General features: G+C 32.2%; 1 protein-coding gene across 1 annotated transcript in view; it reads right to left on the bottom strand.

Moving 5' to 3' along the window:
- LOC107724981 (protein unc-13 homolog A) overlaps nucleotides 1–20235 on the bottom strand; it is a 54822-nt gene that overhangs the window by 24317 nt on the left and 10270 nt on the right. The window contains exons 5-17 of the mRNA XM_016534093.1: nucleotides 19430–19508; nucleotides 17763–17768; nucleotides 17214–17288; nucleotides 16520–16739; nucleotides 12910–13137; nucleotides 12689–12830; nucleotides 11273–11442; nucleotides 10313–10428; nucleotides 7383–7546; nucleotides 3888–4041; nucleotides 3189–3257; nucleotides 2967–3056; nucleotides 1537–1671 (exon numbers count right to left, since the gene is read on the bottom strand). Of these exons, the coding sequence (XP_016389579.1) occupies nucleotides 1537–1671; nucleotides 2967–3056; nucleotides 3189–3257; nucleotides 3888–4041; nucleotides 7383–7546; nucleotides 10313–10428; nucleotides 11273–11442; nucleotides 12689–12830; nucleotides 12910–13137; nucleotides 16520–16739; nucleotides 17214–17288; nucleotides 17763–17768; nucleotides 19430–19508 (1648 nt within the window). The remainder of the gene's footprint in view (nucleotides 1–1536; nucleotides 1672–2966; nucleotides 3057–3188; nucleotides 3258–3887; nucleotides 4042–7382; nucleotides 7547–10312; nucleotides 10429–11272; nucleotides 11443–12688; nucleotides 12831–12909; nucleotides 13138–16519; nucleotides 16740–17213; nucleotides 17289–17762; nucleotides 17769–19429; nucleotides 19509–20235) is intronic.

The following is a 20235-nucleotide window of genomic DNA, read 5'->3' as shown; positions in this document are numbered from 1 at the left end:
TGCTATGTTTTCCAGTAAAAACATGTAAACATTTCTAAATCAAGATGCATTTACTTGAGATGCTAAATGACATAAGATGAGAAGTCTTGTTTTTGGAGAGATTGATCAAAATGGACAAAAAAATATAGTAGAAAAGTAGAGAAGTAGAGTTTGATTCCAACCCTTTATTTTTATTTATTATCTTTATTTATTTATTTATTTTTAATTATCATTAGATAAATGCAAATTAAACATCTCAAGACAGATATTCACACAAACTTTAAATTACAATAGAGCTAAAATATAACATTAGAAAAGAGACAAAAAATAAGTATAAAAATAATAAATAATATAATAAAATAAAAAATAAATAAATATAATAGAAAAATACAATTAAACATCTCAAGACAGACCTCAAACCTCAAATTACAACAGAACTAAAAGCATAACATTATAAAAGAAATCAAGAAAGACATAAGTATATAAATAATATAATAAAACAAAAACAATAAAATAAATAAATATAATATAAAAATACATTTAAACATCTCAAGGCAGATATTCAAAAAAACCTCAGATTACAACATAACTAAAACATAACATTAGAAAAGAAGGTGAGAGAAAAAAATAATAAATAAATAAATAAATAATGAAACAAATATATAAATAAATCAGAAAAAATACATTTAAATATTTTAAGACAGAAATTTAAACAAACCTCAAATTACAACAGAACTAAAACATAACATTAGAAAAGAAAAAAATAATAAAAAAGGGGTCAAATGAAAACAATGAAAAGAAAACAAGTCAAAGGGAAAATAAGTTTAAGCAGAAGCTTGCTTCATTTTGATTAGATTTCTCAGAAAACAAGGCTTCTTATTTTGTCATTTTGTGTAGTAAACATATCTTGATTTAAGCATGTTTACATATTTCTTTCCATCATTTTGTAGTTTCTCAAGCAGCAGTCATGCAGTTTACGGTTACTGAGAAAAACCATTTACACAAATTGTCAATTAAAAAAATTATGCAGAGAGCACGCAAGAATGCTTGCTGTGCATACGGCCCATTATCATCTAAGATCTACACACACACACACACACACACACACACATCAGGAGCATCAGTCAGTGCTCCGGTTATGAGGTGTCAAAAACTCCAGACGCGTCTTCCATCTTACTAATAAAGTTCTGCAGTGAAAGTGCAGAGAGAGAGAGCGAGGGGGATAAACACACGTCACACTGCTCTTCTTCTCCATTCATAACTGCCACAACACCTCCACCATAATCAATATTTCATTTTCCACGAGAAGAACTTCAGCGCTCGTGGCGCTCTGCCTCTGAATTACTAAACAGCATCAAATCAGCATGAAGAGACAAACACAAACTCATTCAGTCCAGAGTGATGCTCGCTGTTAAACCGAAGATTCCAACAGAACATTCAAAAGTTTAAAAGTTCAAAACATTTGAAAGTTTCCAAAAGATTTTCTATGGCATTTTCTATTTTCTATGGCATTTAAAACAAACACACACACACACACACACACACACACGTACTCACTGGGTCATTCTGGTATTCCCGGCTGTAGAGCTCATGGCAGTTATTAAAGATGTACTCATACGTTGAGTTGAGACACGCTTTCACACAGTCTTTAACAACTTGACTCGCTCTCGGTGGACTCTGCAGCTCCTGGACCTGAAAACACATACAACAGTGATTCATTTATTTATTTATATTATTATTATTATCATTATTTGTGATTTAATTTTTTATTTATTTACTTGTTTTTTCTCTTGTCTAATTTTATGTTTTAGTTCAGCTGAAAATTGAGGCTTGTTTGAATCTGTCTTCAGATGTTTCACTATATTTTCAAAAAAATTTTTTTTATTTTTTTTTTATAATATTATTATTATTATTATTTGTGATGCTTTTTTATTTCTGATGCAAATTGAGGTTTGTTTGAATCTGTCTTCAGATGTTTCACTATATTTTCAAAATAATTATTTTTTTATTTTTATTTATAATATTATTATTATTATTTGTGATGCTTTTTTATTTCTGATGCAAATTGAGGTTTGTTTGAATCTGTCTTGAGATGTTTCACTGCATTTTTAAAATAATTATTTATTTTTATTTATTCCATTATTTTTTATTTTATTTTTATTTATTACATTATATATATACAGTGGGTACGGAAAGTATTCAGACCCCCTTAAATTTTTCACTCTTTGTTATATTGCAGTCATTTGCTAAAATCATTTAAGTTAATTTTTTTTCGGCGGAGGATCCCCAAATCCAGGTGTGAATAACTTGTTGCATCTTTCCCAAAAAGACTCATGGCTGTATTGGATCAAAAGGGTGCTTCTACTAAATACTGAGTAAAGGGTCTGAATACTTAGGACCATTTGATATTTCAGTTTTTCTTTTTTAATAAATCTGCAAAAATGTCAACAATTCGGTGTGTTTCTGTCAATATGGGGTGCTGTGTGTACATTAATGAGGAAAAAAAATTAACTTAAATGATTTTAGCAAATGGCTGCAATATAACAAAGAGTGAAAAATTTAAGGGGGTCTGAATACTTTACGTACCCACTGTATATCTTTATTATTTGTGATTTATATTTTTTATTTATTATTTTCTCTCTCTTGTCACTTCTTTTCTAATTTTATGTTTTAGTTCTGTTGCAAATTGAGGTTTGTTTGAATCTGTCTTCAGATGTTTCACTGCATTTTTTAAATAATTATTTATTTTTGTTTATTAAATTATTTATGATCATCATTATTATTTGTGATTTATGATTTTTTTCTCTCTCTCTTTGTTTGAATCTGTCTTGAGATGTTAAATTATTTTTACAAATTATTTATATTTCATATTTAATTACATTAAAGGCCTATACATGTTGCTGAAAATTATATAATGCAAAAATAAGGCACAACTACTCAAAAAGCATATGTCATTAAATCATTTAAGATCTGTCACCAGAACAAACCTTCATCCTGAAGAAAGTGATGCTGGTCAGAAGATCTACAGTGGACTTCAGATCCTGCAGCCTCTCAGGACTGCTGGCTGGGAAATTATTCTGAAACACGAACACACAACTGTTACAAACACAGACACACTCCACAACACAACTCTTCAGAACTCAGTAGATATAGAGGTCACTGTATCAGTGTAGAGGTGCAGTGATATATTACTGAATATGTGAACAAACCCTGTACATAGAGAGGTCTATCCTCAGAGAGTTGTGCAGTTGATCCAACAGTTTCACAAACCGCTCTTTCTGCAAAAAATAATTGACATATGTAAAATACACATTATGGCGCAAAAGTTTGTTTTTGAAAGAAGTCTCTTCTGCTCACCAAGGCTGCATTCATTTGAACAAAAATACAGTAAAAAGAGTAAAACTGTGAAATATTATTACAATTTAAAATAACTGTTTTCTATGTGAATATCTATTAAAATGTAATTAATTCCTGTGATGTAAAGCTGAATTTTCAGCATCATTACTCCAGTCTTCAGTGTCACATGATCGTCAGAAATCATTCTAATATGCTGATTTGCTGCTCAAGAAACATTTCTGATTATTATCAATGTTGAAAACAGTTAATATTTTTGTGGAAACGGTGATACATTTTATTTTTCAGGTTTCTTTGATGAATAGAAAGTTTAAAAGAACAGCATTTATTTGAAATAGAAATCTTTTGTAACATTATAAATGTCTTTACTGTCACTTTTGATCAATTTAATGCATCACTGATGAATAAAAGTATGAACTTATTTAAAAAAACAAACAAAAATCTTACTGACCCCAAACATTAGTGTAACTCAACAACACAACAACAAGGTGTCTGAAATCTACTATGCTAGTAGTACTTTTGCAAGTCATTTTGTGGTTGAAATCTGAACTGACCCCAAAGTTGGATGCAGCGAAGCGGTCGGAGGCAGAGACATTGTTGGAGGACTGTGTGGTGTGAGCGTAGTAAGCGTTGATGTTGGCCAGCAGCGTGCTCATGACCGCAGGAACACCGGGACACATGTACTTCGATGACAGACACGCAAAATGCCTGAACACAAACACGAACAAGGTTACTGACATCTGATATTTTCAACCCAAATATTTTCCACAATAAAACCAAAATATTTTCTGCAATACAAGTAATTTTCAACCCAAATATTTTCCACAATAAAACCTAAATATTTTCTGCAATACAAGTAATTTTCAACCAAAATCTTTTCTGCAATAAAGCCAAAATATTTTCTGCAATACAAGTAATTTTCAAACAAAATGTTTTTTTTTGCAATACAAGTAATTTCAACCAAAATCTTTTCTGCAATACAAGTCATTTTCAATCAAAATCTTCTCTGCGATACAAGTAATTTTCAACCAAAATCTTTTCTACAATACAAGTAATTTTCAATCAAAATCTTCTCTGCAATTCAAGTAATTTTCAACCAAATACAAGTAATTTTCAACCAAAATCGTTTCTACAATACAAGTAATTTTCAACTAAAATCTTTTCTGCAATAAAACCAAAATCTTTTCTGCAATACAAGTAATTTTCAAACAAAATCTTTTTTGCAATAAAACCAAAATCTTTTCTGCAATACAAGTAATTTTCAATCAAAATCTTCTCTGCAATTCAAGTAATTTTCAACCAAATACAAGTGCAATAAAACCAAAATCTTTTCTGCAATACAAGTAATTTTCAAACAAAATCTTTTTTGCAATAAACCCAAAATCTTTTCTGCAATATAAGTAATTTTCAAACAAAATGATTTTTGCAATAAAACCAAAATCTTTTCTGCAATACAAGTAATTTTCAACCAAAATCTTTTCTACAATACAAGTAATTTTCAACCAAAATCTTTTCTGCAATAAAACCAAAATCTTTTCTGCAATACAAGTAATTTTCAATCAAAATCTTCTCTGCAATTCAAGTAATTTTCAACCAAATACAAGTAATTTTCAAACAAAAAGTTTTCTGCAATACAAGTAATTTTCAACCAAAAGTTTTTCTGCATTACAAGTCATTTTCAAACAAAATCTTTACTGCAATACAAGTAATTTTCAAACAAAATATTTTCCGCAATATAAGTAATTTTCAACCCAAGTAAGGAACGACATCACATTACAGTAATTCTGCCAGAAATCAGAGATGCTACAAACTCAAATTAAAACCATACTTTATATTTCTTGACCCTGTCGCTTAAAAGACAAAGACTTCTAATGAAATTTGAAAATGTTAAACTCACATCTCTAGTTTTCATAATCGATCGCATCTCATTGATGCTTTACATTTTATGCATCATCTACTTAACTGTAATGTTTAAAATAGTGTCACGGTCAGCTAAATATATATCAAATTTATCATCATTTTAAAGACAAGTCTTGATAGCATCCAGCTGATGAGGAATATTGATTAAACAAGGCTTGAGTTTTCCCGTTCCAGCACTGTCTGCTCTTTCTCTTTATTACTCACGACACACACTGAGCTCAGCGTCTCCTGAGACTCAGGGTGATCTGACCGCTGATCACAACATGAATCACTACCTCATTATTATGGACGTCCTCATCTTTGGTGGCTGAAAGCTAATGAGGTGTTTCCAGCAGTGCGCTCGGACTACACGCGTGGGCCACGCTACACGTGTCGATGAACAACTCACTGACGCTCATTAACACCAGAGAAACTCAGAGGACAGAACAGATGATTGTAGAAACTGATCTCCAGCATTACTGTAAATTAAATACTAACACTAAACTCTCACTGGTCTGTAGATAACCAGTGTTAATTTAGTACCAGTGAGATACTGTTATAGTTTTTATTAATATTTTGAACCAGTTTTTATTTTTATATTTTCCATTTTCATTTTAATTAAAATTTTTTGTAATTTTGTGTTTGTCATTTTTAGTAGTTATTTCAATATATCTTAAATATATCTTCAATTAAAATGAGAAATGCTGCCTTTACAACCAGAAATGTAAAAAAAAAATGCTTTTTATATTTTATTTTATATTTATTTTAATTATAGTAATTAAAATATTGTTATTTTAATTTTAAATGAAAACATTTTTTTAGGGTTTTAGCTTTAGTTTCAGTTTTAGTTAACTATAATAACCCTGTAAATAAAAAACAGCAAAATGATAGAAGTATAAATATTCTAAATAAATAAAAGAAAACAAAAATTTTATTTGAGTATGATTTTTTGCTAAATTTTGCAATGCATCACAAATTGGTTTGATTGGAATTAGAACTGACTATTAAATTCAATAATGGATGTATTGGATTTTCATTGTCACACCACAAATAAGGAACATTTTTATAACCCATGTTTGATGTTGTCTGAACTATATTCAAACTATTATCAATCATATGACTAACCTAATATTAAATATACACCATTAAAATCATACAACAAATGTCATGATTTTGATATGATCTGATAATTAATTAATTATAGTACAAAAACTTTTATAATTTTAATCATTTTACAAAAAAATACTACAATGTTCCTTAAAATTGTGACAAAGGAAGTGACATAATTTGGCCACTTTCTACAGCATGACTTGAAAATGATTCGTCTTCACTTTATTGTAAGAAAAATTAAATGACGTCTTAAATAATTGTCTTCATAACATTTATGTCTTCATAAGAAAAAAACGTTTCAAAATCATAACGCGGCGCGGGTGTTTTATATGAATGTATCTCTGAAGGGAAGCGACTGTCTTCAGAAAGGTTTTGATGGCATTTTTATTTTATCTGATAAAGTAGCGTTCATGAGCGGAGCTGTGTATCTCTGAAGGGAATTGACTGTCTTCAGAAAAGTTTCGATGACATTTTCATTTTATCTGATAAAGTAGCGTTCATGAGCGGAGCTGATTTGATTACAGCCGTTACTGGGGAAACCGCTAGTTTTATCGCTCTAAAAGCGCCTCCTCCTGGCAGAGAATGAGTTTGCATTTTCAATAAGCCCGTCTCAGCAACATTTCCAGTTTTTGTTGTTGTTCAATTTTTTTGTTTTCTGCAGCGACTCGGAGCACTTTTCATACCCTTTTTTCTGGCGGAAGCACATTTGTTTCAATGAAATGATAGAAATTAATACTTTTATTTAGCAAGGATGCTTAAAATTGATCAAAAGTGATGATTAAGGCATTTATAATGTTACAAAAGATTTCTATTTCAGATAAATAGTGTTCATATCGATATCGGAATTATATCGCATCGACCGAAATTAAGAAATATATCGTGATATAAATTTTGGCCATATCATCCAGCCCTATTTACCATTAGGGGCCCCACAGGACAACAACTTTTGACAATTAACTTTTAGTTGGTTAACTGATCATATGCTGGAAAGACGAACTCTTTCATGCATTCAGTTGTTTGTTCGTTCGTTCTCTGCTTACGTCATGGCCTGATAGATCGATTCCACTCCGTATCTCATGGCGAACTCGTCCACGATCTCCTGCGCCGTCTCATCGAAGTACACTTTCCAGGCGTCATCGCCTTTAGCATCTGGGATCTTCACCACGCCGCTGTTCTGCTTCTCTGTGGTGTAGTGGAAGATGTGCTGCAAAGCAACATGGATAGAAGACTCAGTTATCCAGAAGATGAAGCTCTTTACACTGATTTAGTTTTACATCACGTCCTAACCAGGTGTGAGCGATGAGTTTCCAGCAGGGTTATTATCATTAACTAGAACTAGAATTGAAATTGAAATAAAGCTGAAATAAAATCAAATATAAATATCAGATGAAATAAATAGAAATGTTGCCTTGGCAACATTAAAAAAAAGAAAAATGACAAAAGCACATAATAAAAATTTTAATTAACTAAAATTAAAATTAAAAATCTAAAAATAAAAGCTTTATTTAGATAATTAAATTTAATTAGAAGGGCTTTTGTTGTTGACTAAAAATAAAACTTAAAAAAAACAAAGCTGAAATAAAATAAAATATAAATATTAGATGAAAAACTTAGAAAATTAAAAATAAAAATGTTGCCTTGGCAAATAACTGAAATAAGTTTACAGTTTTTTTCCAATTGCTAACATGCCTTTGTCCAATCTGTAGTCACATTTTCAAAACTCTATTAGCACAATTAGCACAACATCCGTCTGTTGTGACCATACCATTAACACAATTCATGTTGTTTTCACACAATATTCAGTCAATTAACACGTTTCTAAAATGTGTTAATTTTCTTTTCACACAAGCTTACCCCATACCAAAATCATGGATCTTTCTTATCTTTTTTTACAAATGCTTAAACACAGCATGTCAGAAATTAAGACCTAATGTTCCAAACCTTAAATATAGTGTAAAGCCTCTACTTCTGCAACAACAGCAGCAGCTCCAAAGTATTGAAAAAAATCTCTATATATATATAAAATATTGTAACAACTGATAAGCATTTTTAAATAGCAGATCATAGAAATAGCTGATTCCAGTCTCAGTTGGAGGAATAGTCAGGTGTGAACAAAGAGTAAAAAAGACCTCTTTGAATTGGTTTTGTGGATGCAGAACAACACAAAGTTAATGCCTGGGAAAGGGAGAGGAATAGTGGTAGGAGGGAGAGGAGTAGTTGGATCAGAAAAAGGGAGTGTGCTGGACTGCGTTTCTGTTGGATAGAAAAGTAGTGCTAATGTTTTGACCGAATGACTCGATTTTGAATCGGGTTTGCTGTGTTTTGATAGAGTTAGTATATGTAGAAAAAGGTATTCAGCATTTTGAAATGTAGAGTTTGTATTTATTTAACAAAATGCGGTTTTGGTCATAAAATTAACTATTTGGCTAATTGTGTGATGTAGGTGTGTTGCTGTGTTAAGAGTTTAGAAAAAGTACTTTAAGTATTGGTAAACGCTTGTTAGCAACTGAAAAAAACTGTATGTTGAAACACCAAAATTGTAAATAAATAAAAACTAAATAAATAAATAAATAAAAATATTTAAAAAGAACAACAACTAATACAAATGACAAAAGCACAAATGACTATAAATTAAATTAAAAATAAAAGCTTATTAATTTTAATAAAAACTATAATAGTTTATAATTAATACTAAAATAACACTGGTTTACAGCATAACGTCTACCCTCAATGAAAGTGAGGAATATTCTGTGCAAAGTGACAAAAATCACAGACAATTAGAATGTATAAGATTTTTAATATACAATATATAGATTGTCATTTTGAACCAATGAGATTTCAAAGTGGGCGGAGCTAATGAGAGTGATGCAGCAAAAATATAAATCAAACAACCAATAAAACACTCACATCATAAAATCACTTCATGAAACAGCCTTCACAAGCTATTTTACTAATATTTATGAGTGTAACTAAATATTAAACAAAAAAATAGGGCAATATTTGATTTGAACCATCACGAATTGACTGGATGGTGTAAAGTGTGTTTCGTACCATTTCAGTGGATTGTGAAAGACTACTCTCCAGGTAACCAATTTAGGTTATAAAAACATCGTGGGAAAATTGTTTTTAAATGTTTCTAAAACATTGAAATGTCCAGTTGATTGTAATGTTATTTAAAGGTTACAAAAATGTTTCTTACAACCTTCTACTAACTGTATTTTTTTTTTACAAAATATAACGCTGCTTGAATGTTAATTTTAAAAATTCTAAGAATGTTAAAAAGTTTCCTTGTTTGTGGTTATGATTTGAAGGAAACAAAAAATTTTTCTTAGAATGTTCAAGTACAAATAACATCATAAGGACGTTCTGAGAATGCTGATCTCAGAACGATTTCTCTCAACGTTTTGAAAACGTAAATCAAATTAATAAAAGTTGTAAGAATGTTCCATAAACATTACTTTAAGAATGTTTTGTCCTAACATTTATATACACTGCAAAAAATGCTTTTCTAGCTTAGATCTTTTGTCTTGTTTCCAGCCAAAATATCTAAAAGTTCTTAAATCAAGAAGGATTTTCTAGACAAGTAAAAATTATTGTCTTGTTTTCAGAAAAAACAAGTCAAAATTAAGTGAGTTTTTGCTTAAAACAAGCAAAATAATCAGCCAATGGGGTAAGCAAAATAATCTTATTTCAAACAGATATCAAGATTATTTTGCTTACCCCATTGGCAGATTATTTTGCTTGTTTCAAGGAAAAACTCACTTAATTTTGACTTGTTTTTTCTGAATTTTTAGATATTTTGGCTGGAAACAAGACAAAAAATCTAAACTAGAAAAGCATTTTTTGCAGTGTAACTTTTAAAAAACCTTAGTGAAAGTTGTGAGACCGTTCCCTGTTAGCTGGGTTGATGCATCAAAAGCATGCACTATATCTAAATATAATTTTTAATAAGTGTAATTTTTGCATGTACCTCATGCAGGCAGGTGTACTGAACGTGGTACGGAGACACGGTCTCCTCTCCTTTGATCTCAACACTGATGTGCATGCGGATCGCTCCGGAAACGGCCGACTTATCCGTGCGCTTGTCTGTTCAGAGAGGAAGAGAGAGTCTAATAATTCCTCCAAGATCATATTCATGGAGATTAGGGCTGTCAAAATTTTTTCGAATTTCGAACATTCGTCGAATTTAAAATAAAAATCCACATTCGAATGCAACGAATTTTAGGTGTGCGTTAAGAAGGCAGCCTTAAACAGTGGCGCACGAGACGCGATGACGATGTAAGTGTCGTTGCATTTTAATGTTTTAAAAGATCTTGTTTACGTCAAAACTGAAACCAAGCCGTTCACACAGAACGCATAATTCATGCATTTTCTAGAGGGACATCTATCACAGTTGCACTCGCGTGTCGCACAAAAGAGCCGCATGTTTAGAAAGCCATGTAAAATTAATGCAAGTTCAACTTTGAAAAAAACATATCTCGAGACTTTATGGCGGGGTTTTTTCCCATCCCACTTCAACTCGTGTTTTTAAATGAACAATGTACTCTGTATGATTGGCTTTCGTCCCTTTGTATTAAACTATGCATACATACATGATGTTGTTTTGTTTATAGTTGTTTAAGCAACTTAATTATAATTGGTTTATAAACATTATTTTAAACATTATGCACTTTTTTCACAGATAGTCATGTTATCTTATGCTTTGAATAAACGTGCTATAACGTAATATTTTGCTCGATGCGCCCTCTTGTGGCCTCAGGAGAGAAGCCAAAAGCTTTTCTTCACCCTAACTGAAATTATGCATTTTAAATTCGAATATAATTCGAATTTTGATAATATTTAAGTAAAAAATTCGAATTTAGTTTTTCAGCCATTTGGACAGCCCTAATAGAGATGCTGCTAAAATAACCATGCAATGACTCTGACACACCGAGGTTGTACCAGACGTCCATTTCTCCACTCAGCGTTCGCACTTCAATGATAGTCTGTCCCAGGAAGTCATCAGACTCCCGCTTGAACCGCTGCTTCACGCGAGACTTGATATCATCATCCTCATCCCAGACTCGCACCTTTATCCGGTCGGAAGAGTTATGACACTCACTGCACACCAGAGACAAAACCTGGGTTAACATCGTTGACTAAAAATAAAACTATAAAAAAAACAAAACATATTTATTGCTTGAAACAAAATAAACTTTAACTGAAAAAAAAAATAATAAATAAAAACTTATTTTAGCTAGTTGCCGAGGCAACATTTCTCATTTTCATTTAGTTGAACTAATAAATAACTAAAACTAAAAAATATAGACATATTAAAAATCCCCCAAAACCAACAAAAATTACAAAAACAAAAAAGACAAAAAAATTACAAAAATGTAACTAAAATAAAATGAAAATACAAAAATTAAAAATCTAATTCAGAATATTAACAAAAACTATAATAGTATCTCAATGATACTAAAATGACCCTGCTTGATATAAAATAAACTTTACCTGAAATAAATTAAATATTTATTTCAGTTAGCTGCCATGGCAAATTTTCTCATTTTCATTTGGTTCAAGTTGAGGTACTAAAATAACTAAATCTTAATAAACTAAAACTAAAAACTGAAACTTAATAAAAACGATATAGACATATTTACAAAAAATAAAATAAAAATGACAACACAACTAAATTACTAAAACTTTATAATAAAAAATAATAAAAAATGAACAAAAAAATGAAAATATAAAAAATAATACATAATATTATATTATTAAGTGTAAAATATGGGTATTTTTCTCACATAAACGCATCGATTCGCTTCAGGAGGCCTTTATTCACCCCCCTGGAGCCGTGTGGAGCACTTTTTATGATGGATGGATGTGCTTTATTGGACTTCTATTGGACTATTGAAAAATAGCCCCCATTCACTGCCATTAGAGACCTTGGAAGAGCCAGGACAATTTTTAATACAACTCCGATTGTATTCGTCTGAAAGAAGAAAGTCATATACACCTAGGTTGGCTTGAGGGTGAGTAAATTTTGGGGTAATTTTCATTTTTGCGTGAACTATCCCTTTAAGAAAGTTTTGTTTTATGTATTTTTTGTTATTTTTGTGTTTTTTCTTTCTTGTTATAAATAACATTTATTTTTGGAATAAAATAATATTTTTCTTGTGTACATATAAGTAAAACGAAATCTTTATGTACCTCATATAAACAATGTATGCTTTTTAAGAAAGAGTCGGATCATTAAAAATAAGTTTTAAAAAAACCGAAAAAGAAAAAAGAAACTAAACGGATTAATTTTGATTGCATATTTTGCTTCAAGTTGAACATGTGGCATTCCCATTCATGCACTCACAAGTGAAAGCTCTCGTCCCAGATGGGATTGAGATTGCCGTAGATGGTCTTGGTTCTCTTCTTGGTTTTGCCCACCTGTACCGTGACGTACGGGTCACTCGAACCCGTCTTATCCTTCGCCTGCAGACCCTGAGCACAATCCACTGACACAGAGAAAATAATGTCTTTAGAGTCGATGTGAACATATTTTGAAATCACTGATAACTGTACTTCTGAGCTCACATGTGATGCTGATTTTGGCCGACCACTTCGACGTCCCGTCCAGAACGCTCTGCTTGATTTGTTTCATCTGCGTCCCGTGGCTCGCTTTGGGAACGTCAAACACTTCCTGGATCAGCTCGAAGATCTCGGGTTTGTTGCGCTCGCGGATCTTCATGCGGTCCTTCAGAACCATGATGATGTTCTGCGTTCGGTCTTCAGCGCCGTGTTTCGAGCTCTTCTCAGCAGCTCCTGACCATCACATCCACAACATCAGTCATGCACAAAGCTTCTTCCACAAGCACAACTTATATCATGTTTAAGTCTAAGACATCTAAAATCTAATATGTGACCATCTGAAAGCTGAAAATATACCCCAGCGACTTAAGACTGCTTTTGTGCTCCAGGGACACATATTAACACACTGTGTGACATTTAATGCTTGCATTTACTCAATATACTCTATGTTCAGTTTATTACTGAATTCTTATTGAATGCATTTATTTTTATTATTTAAAACAATAAAATTATTTTATGTTTATTATTTAAAACAATAATTATTTAAATTTATTTCATATTGTATTTATTATATTTATTTATTATTTATTATTATTTTAATGACTAAACAATGTACTCTATGTTCAGTTTATTACTGAATTCTTATTGAATGCATTTCAAAATAAAACGTTTATTATTTACAACAATATTTAAATTGATTTCATATTATATGTATTGATATTTATTATATTTATTATTTATAATTATTTTAATGACTAAACAAAATACTCTGTTCAGTTTTTTACTGAACTCTTATTGAATGCTTTTTAAAAATAAAACATGTTTATTATTATTTATTATTTAAAACAAGAATTATTTTAAATTTATTTCATATTGTATTTATTTATATTTATTATATTGATTTTGATAATTATTTTAATGATTAATGACTAAACAATACACTCTATGTTCAATTTATTACTGAACTCTTACTGAATGCATTAAACATGTTTATTATTTAAAACTATAACTATTTAAATTAATTTCATATGACATTTATTTTATTTATTTACTACTTAAAATCATTTTAAAATAACATTTATTTCTTATTTTATTTTTGTTTGTTTTGTTTTGTTTATTTTCATCTGCATCTCTCCACTCATCACCAATCACCATCGCATTTAGTTTATGCAGGAAAAATAAACCAAGAAAGACTGTAATGCCATAATATCTTAATAAAAAAGTACTTAAAATATAATTCCACGGAAGTTCAGCGATAACTTACTCAAGTCACACTGCATTAAAAAAAATTTTTTTTTTTTAAATAAATAGATAAATTACACTACAAATGAGCAGGGAGGAAAAATTATATCTCAATGCTTTCACGTTCATTCACAAATTTTTTGCTTTTCCTCAAGAAACTTTGCATTTGCTCACAAATGTATAGTTTTTACTTATTGTTACCACCAGTTAGCTACACTACAAGTTACTAACAAGAAGTTACATAAAAGATAATTAAAAAGGAAATGTATCAAAATCAAAAGTAGCACTAATACTTGCAGTTAGTTACTCCCCATCCCATAAGTACTGTGTTCTTGCACACTGACACTAGGGCTGGGCGATATGGGCAAAGATTCATATCTCGGTATTTTTTGGCCGATTTGCGATATACGGTATACATCTCGGTAGTGTTGTCAAAAGACCCGGTACTTCGGTACCAAGTCGGTACTAAAAAATTAAAACGTTACGGTACCAGGTTTTTTTAAGTACCGGTGGTACCCGGTCAACCCGGTTCTTGATGCGCTATCCGAAAGGTGCGCAGATGTGCTCTCTTCATAAAAGCACTGAGACGTGGCGACCTCAAAACGAGGAAACACACCAAACTAACAAAACACTTTAAAGACAGACACCCAGATCAAATTAAAGAGTTCAAGCAGGGTTTCCCATACATTTATTTATTTGTGGCGGCCCGCCACAATATCAAAACTGACCGCCACAAATAGATTTTCCAAAAGGCTTTGACTTCGTTGAATAAACATGAGCACTGCACGTGTCAAAGTCGAAACCTAGTGCGGGTGTTTTTATATCACTGTATTTATGAAGGAAACCGACTGTCTTCAGAAAATTATGGATGTCATTTCTACATCTCGGTATTTTCGTTTTTGTATTTGGATTAAAAAAATCTGTATTTAATATATATAAATTTCACTTACCACCCAATGTTGTCCAACAAAACAATACATAGGCTATGAAAACAAATAAAGCGACTGTAACCATGTAAGCCTTTATATTATGTGCAAAAAAGGGTTAAAATCACATTTCATTCTAACATTGTAACATTGCAATCTAAAAACAAAAATAAGGCTTTTAAAGCAGAAGTTAAATTCACTAAACTAAAAATGAAAATAAATGAGAACAAAAGCACAGAGTTGTGTTAGGCTCTTTTGATTACCCCATTACAGTCACTTTAAAGTCATTGCTATCATAAAAATAGGCTTACTTGTAGGTTTAAAATTCTAATTGTCACATTTACTGTCCAACTACAAATATTTCAGCGAAATGTATATTTTAGTCAGAATTATTGTGCTGATATTTAATTGAGCTCTGTCTGTTTGGCGCTCATTCACTGTTGTCTGTGAAGTTTAGCGGAGAATCGCAAAGCAGAAGGCTCATGCACTTCTGACAGAAAAATTTTGATATTTCCATGACTTTCTAACATTTACAGATGGAGAATATACTTGTGAAATGTAAGTTATGCATTCAGGAAGACAGCACTCTCAAACACATTAGGGGCCGTTCACATATCGTGTCTTTTGCGCGGTCAAGTTTGTTATTTCAAATGTAGACGCGCAGCAGGCGCGCTCATAATGGAAGCGACGCGGTCGCGACGCGCTCATTTTTTCCAGGCGCGTCCGTGCCACATCGAAATAAAAACATTTCAACTTTTCAGAATGCGCACCGCGGGTCATGTGACAAGAACCAACCAATCAGCTTCATCCTTTCCCGTAACAACATTGAAAGCTCAGCCAAGATGAAGGAACAGCTGATCATAGCTGTACAGGGATAGCCATTTTTAAATAAATTTAGTAGCAGAGCTACTGCAAGTGATTTTTAGTGCTGCAAATCCATTTATTATCGTCTTCATGGAGAGTGCAGGTCATGGTTGCTTAGCAATGGCAGACGCCTCCGGAGCGCAAGCTCCCGAACGCTTTGGAAAAAATCGCCCCTAGTGTTTTCCACGCGTTTTTAGGCGTGACATGTGAACGGCACCTTAAACGGCGCGAGTAGCCTAGTGTCTCTGTCAGCGGCACACGCAGCCTTTCTGTCAGAGCATAAGACGGGCCGAGCCGCTTAAACTATGCAAAACTATAAACTATACTGTGTCTTACCAGTTTTTAAAGGCCTTAATATAAAGCTTATCACATGTTTAGAACTAATTGTATTATGCACTTTCTCCGAAGCAGCTCAGTCTGTGTCCTCCGCTATATTTTCAGATGCGCTCGTATCAAACTACTGTATATCGATATAAACGGTATTGCCTCATATCGTATCGCTTATAAAGAAAATATCGATATATCGTACAAACTCGATATACCGCCCAGCCCTAACTGACACACTGTAAGCACTGAAGTCTCACTCTGCAGGCAGTCGGCGTTGAGCAGGTCCTGGCACTTATCGTGGCATTTGACGCCGCACTCAGAGCAGCGCATGCCCTGACGCGCGATGCCCCACAGCAGACCCTCACACTCGTAGCAGTAGGTGGGTGTCGTGGCCGTCCACACCTCGAAGTTGTGCGGTGTGGTGCAGGAGATGGGGTAGATCAGAGCCTGCAGCGTCTTCTTATACACGTGACTCTTCTACACCAGCACAAACACACCAGCGTTACTTAGGACTATATGTGACCCTGGACCACAAAACCAGTCATAAGGGTCAATTTTATGAAATAAACACGTTTAGGACATGATAGGACAATATTTGACCGAGATACAACTATTTGAAAATCTGGAATCTGAGGGTGCAAAAAAATCTAAATATTGAGAAAATCATCTTTAAAGTTGTCCAAATGAAGTTCTTAGCAATACATATTACTAATCAAAAATTAAGTTTTGATATATTTACGGTAGGAAATTTACAAAATATCTTCATGGAACATGATATTTACTTAATATCCTAATGATTTTTGGCATAAAAGAAAAATCGATCATTTTGACTCATACAATGTATTTTTGGCTAGATTTCACACGCAGTAGCACCTTTAATTTAGACGGGTGACAAAAATGCATTTATAATTTAAAGTTAAATGTAATGTTCCAGAGAGACCCATCACTTACCAGCTCCTCATTGTTGAGTGTGCTAGAGGCCATAGCAGACGTGATGCCAGCCTTACGAGAGTTCTGCACTAGAGACTGAAAAATCACACATGAGAGCTCATTCATATCTCAGCTGTTTCTCACTACATAGAGAGCAAGTGGAGACTTCTCAGATGAGAAAAGAACCCAGTCATCGCACACGTGTCTCCTCTAGAGTTTCAGAAGAGATCTCAACAACGTCTCAGAGACACCAAAGTCTGCGATTTCAACATGAACTTAAAGATTTCTCATAAAATGATCTGAGCTGCTCCACAATGATTTTACAGCTCTTTACCTTCACTGGATCTCAATTATTGACTCATTTGTGTCTGTTTTTATTTCTCGAAAGGAATTTTAGCAGAAACGTCAGAGACAAAGTTGATACTTCATAACTGGGATCTCCATTAAGTCTATGAAAGAGCAATAAAAATCTCCCTCTGGGACAAACTCTATAAAAATGTGAACTTATAAACGGCAATATTTACAAAAAGAATGGTGCCTTAATATGTAATAAATACTACAAATCCTTACCATAGCCTGAGTCCAGACAGCAGAGGCAAAGCAAACAAGACAAAAACTATGTTATTCACATTTAAATGATCATAAAAGAGAAACTAATGTGCCACAAACAGACAATTAAAAAATGCACAGGCTTTAAGAATGTATTATCCTAATAAAACTCTCATAAATATAATAAATGAATACTTTTCAGTTACTAAAGTGTGTCTGTGCTTGTTTTACTCTATACTAGGGCTGGGCGATAAAATGATACCAATAATTATTGCGATTTATTTTTTCTCGATAAAACGATAACAAGAGTTCGATAAATGTTTATTATAATGTTTATCATTTTATTATATTATTAATGTAGACGTATTAAATGTGTTAAAGGAGTATTAGAATATAATTACAGTATTTTTTGTGATTAAGCTAAGCTTTTGTGCATTTATACTACATGTATTTAGACTACTGTTTTTCATACAAATACCTAGAAACCATAGTTACATTTTTACCATGGTACTGAGGTGCAATATGTGTGGTTTAACTGTGGTTATCATGTCAGAATAATTACATTTCACCATATAAAAATGAGGTTGTTACAATTTTAACAGATGTTACATATGTTTTTGATAATGAACATAGATTTACATCTGCTACTAACTCGAGCTACTACTGTCAACTCAACTTAAACTACTGTCAAATAAGTGCCAAAAAAATGTAATATTAATATTGCAGCCTGCACTGTGCTGAAGATACACGTCATCAAAGTCAGGAACACAAACCTGTTTCATGATCTGAAATAATATCACTCAAAACATGCAGAAACTAAGAAATTTATTTCTCTATTAAGATATTTATTTAGTTATTTATTTAGTTTTTTTGCATTATTGACACACTATTTTCCTATTTAATACTGTTAAGTTGCTTTGACACAATCTGTATTGTTAAAAGCGCTATATAAATAAAGGTGACTGGAAGGAAAAATGACTGGAAAAGTGTAAAGAATTCAAAAACGTGAAGTGTTTGTCATGTTCTGACCATAAAGAGTCGTTTAAGACCACATTTAATGATCTGGTTTCTACAACTTTCACTTAGGAGCAAAAATCTGCCTTTAAACTTGAAAGAAATAAACTTACAAACCATTTTGAAATTGATCGTGATAATTACCGATATCGACTGATATGAAAAAATGTTTCGTGATAATTACCGATATCGACTGATATGAAAAAAATGTATAGTGATAATTACCGAAATTGACTGATATGAAAAAAAATGTATAGTGATAATTACCGATATCGACTGATATGAAAAAATGTATCGTGATAATTACCGATATCGACTGATATGAAAAAAATGTATCGCGATAATTACCGATATCGACTGATATGAAAAAAAGTATTGTGATATTACCGATATCGACTGATATGAAAAAAGTTATTGTGATAATTACCGATATCGACTGAGATGAAAAAATGTATCGTGATAATTTTTTGCCCATATCGCCCAGCCCTACTCTATTTATTACATAATCTGTGACATTTTTGCACTTCTGAGTTTGTAGTGTATTGTGATTTGTAATTGCAACCAATTTCTACTGAAACGGTCAGCAACCAGTCCATCCCAATGTAAGTTCAATGCAGATTAACTGAATATTAGATAAACACAAAGTCTCAGAGTTTTTGCTGTTGGTTTCTCACCAGATCTCTGACCAGAGGAATGGTCTTCCTCTTCTTCAGATCAGGCATGCTGTCGATGCTGTACAACGCTCCGCCCATCCTGGAGAAATAAACATAATCATAAGAATAATGTTGCATGAAAAATAACTTCCCTTCCTCAACAGCAGGCAGAAAATCACATTCATTCACTGCCTTGTCATCACCATTATAACCAGTATGCCTTGAACTCAATTACCATAAACGTTTACTCTCTAACTAGAGTGCGCAGAGCAAAATATGTCATCTCTGATTTATATTGAATTGCTATTTTTGCATTTATGCATTATTAACCATTGCATTCAAGCTATGCATTTTATTTAGTTCATGCATTCCCTAATGGCAGGTAAAACTGTTAGGGATGCTCCGATCAGGATTTTTGCAGCCAATTGGGATGTGTTTCCCATACATTTATTTATTTGTGGCGCTCACCACAATATCAAAACTGAAGGATTTTCCAAAAGGCTTCCTTGAATAAACATGAGCATGTACTGCACGTTTAAAAATCAAAACGAGGTGCGGGTGTTTTTATATCTCTGTATTTCTGAAGGAAGACTGTCTTTAGAACATTTTCGATGTCATTTTCATGTTTCGATTTCATTTTCATTTGTTGCATTTTCAATGAGTCCATCTGATTTACGCAGCAAACTTATTTTGCTTTTCCTATATCCACATGTGCTGCGGATAATCCGCGGGTCGGGTAATAAAAAATGAATTCTGATTATTTGCGAGTGGGTCGCAAATGGATAAAATAAATCATAAATGATGCAAATATTAACTAAATTTTTTTT

The sequence above is a fragment of the Sinocyclocheilus rhinocerous genome, unplaced genomic scaffold, assembly GCF_001515625.1.
Source record: "Sinocyclocheilus rhinocerous isolate Xijiao unplaced genomic scaffold, SAMN03320098_v1.1 scaffold2019, whole genome shotgun sequence".
NCBI classification, from domain to species: domain Eukaryota; kingdom Metazoa; phylum Chordata; class Actinopteri; order Cypriniformes; family Cyprinidae; genus Sinocyclocheilus; species Sinocyclocheilus rhinocerous.
Note: the sequence above shows the minus strand (reverse complement) of the source record. Positions and strands in the feature narration are given on the sequence as shown.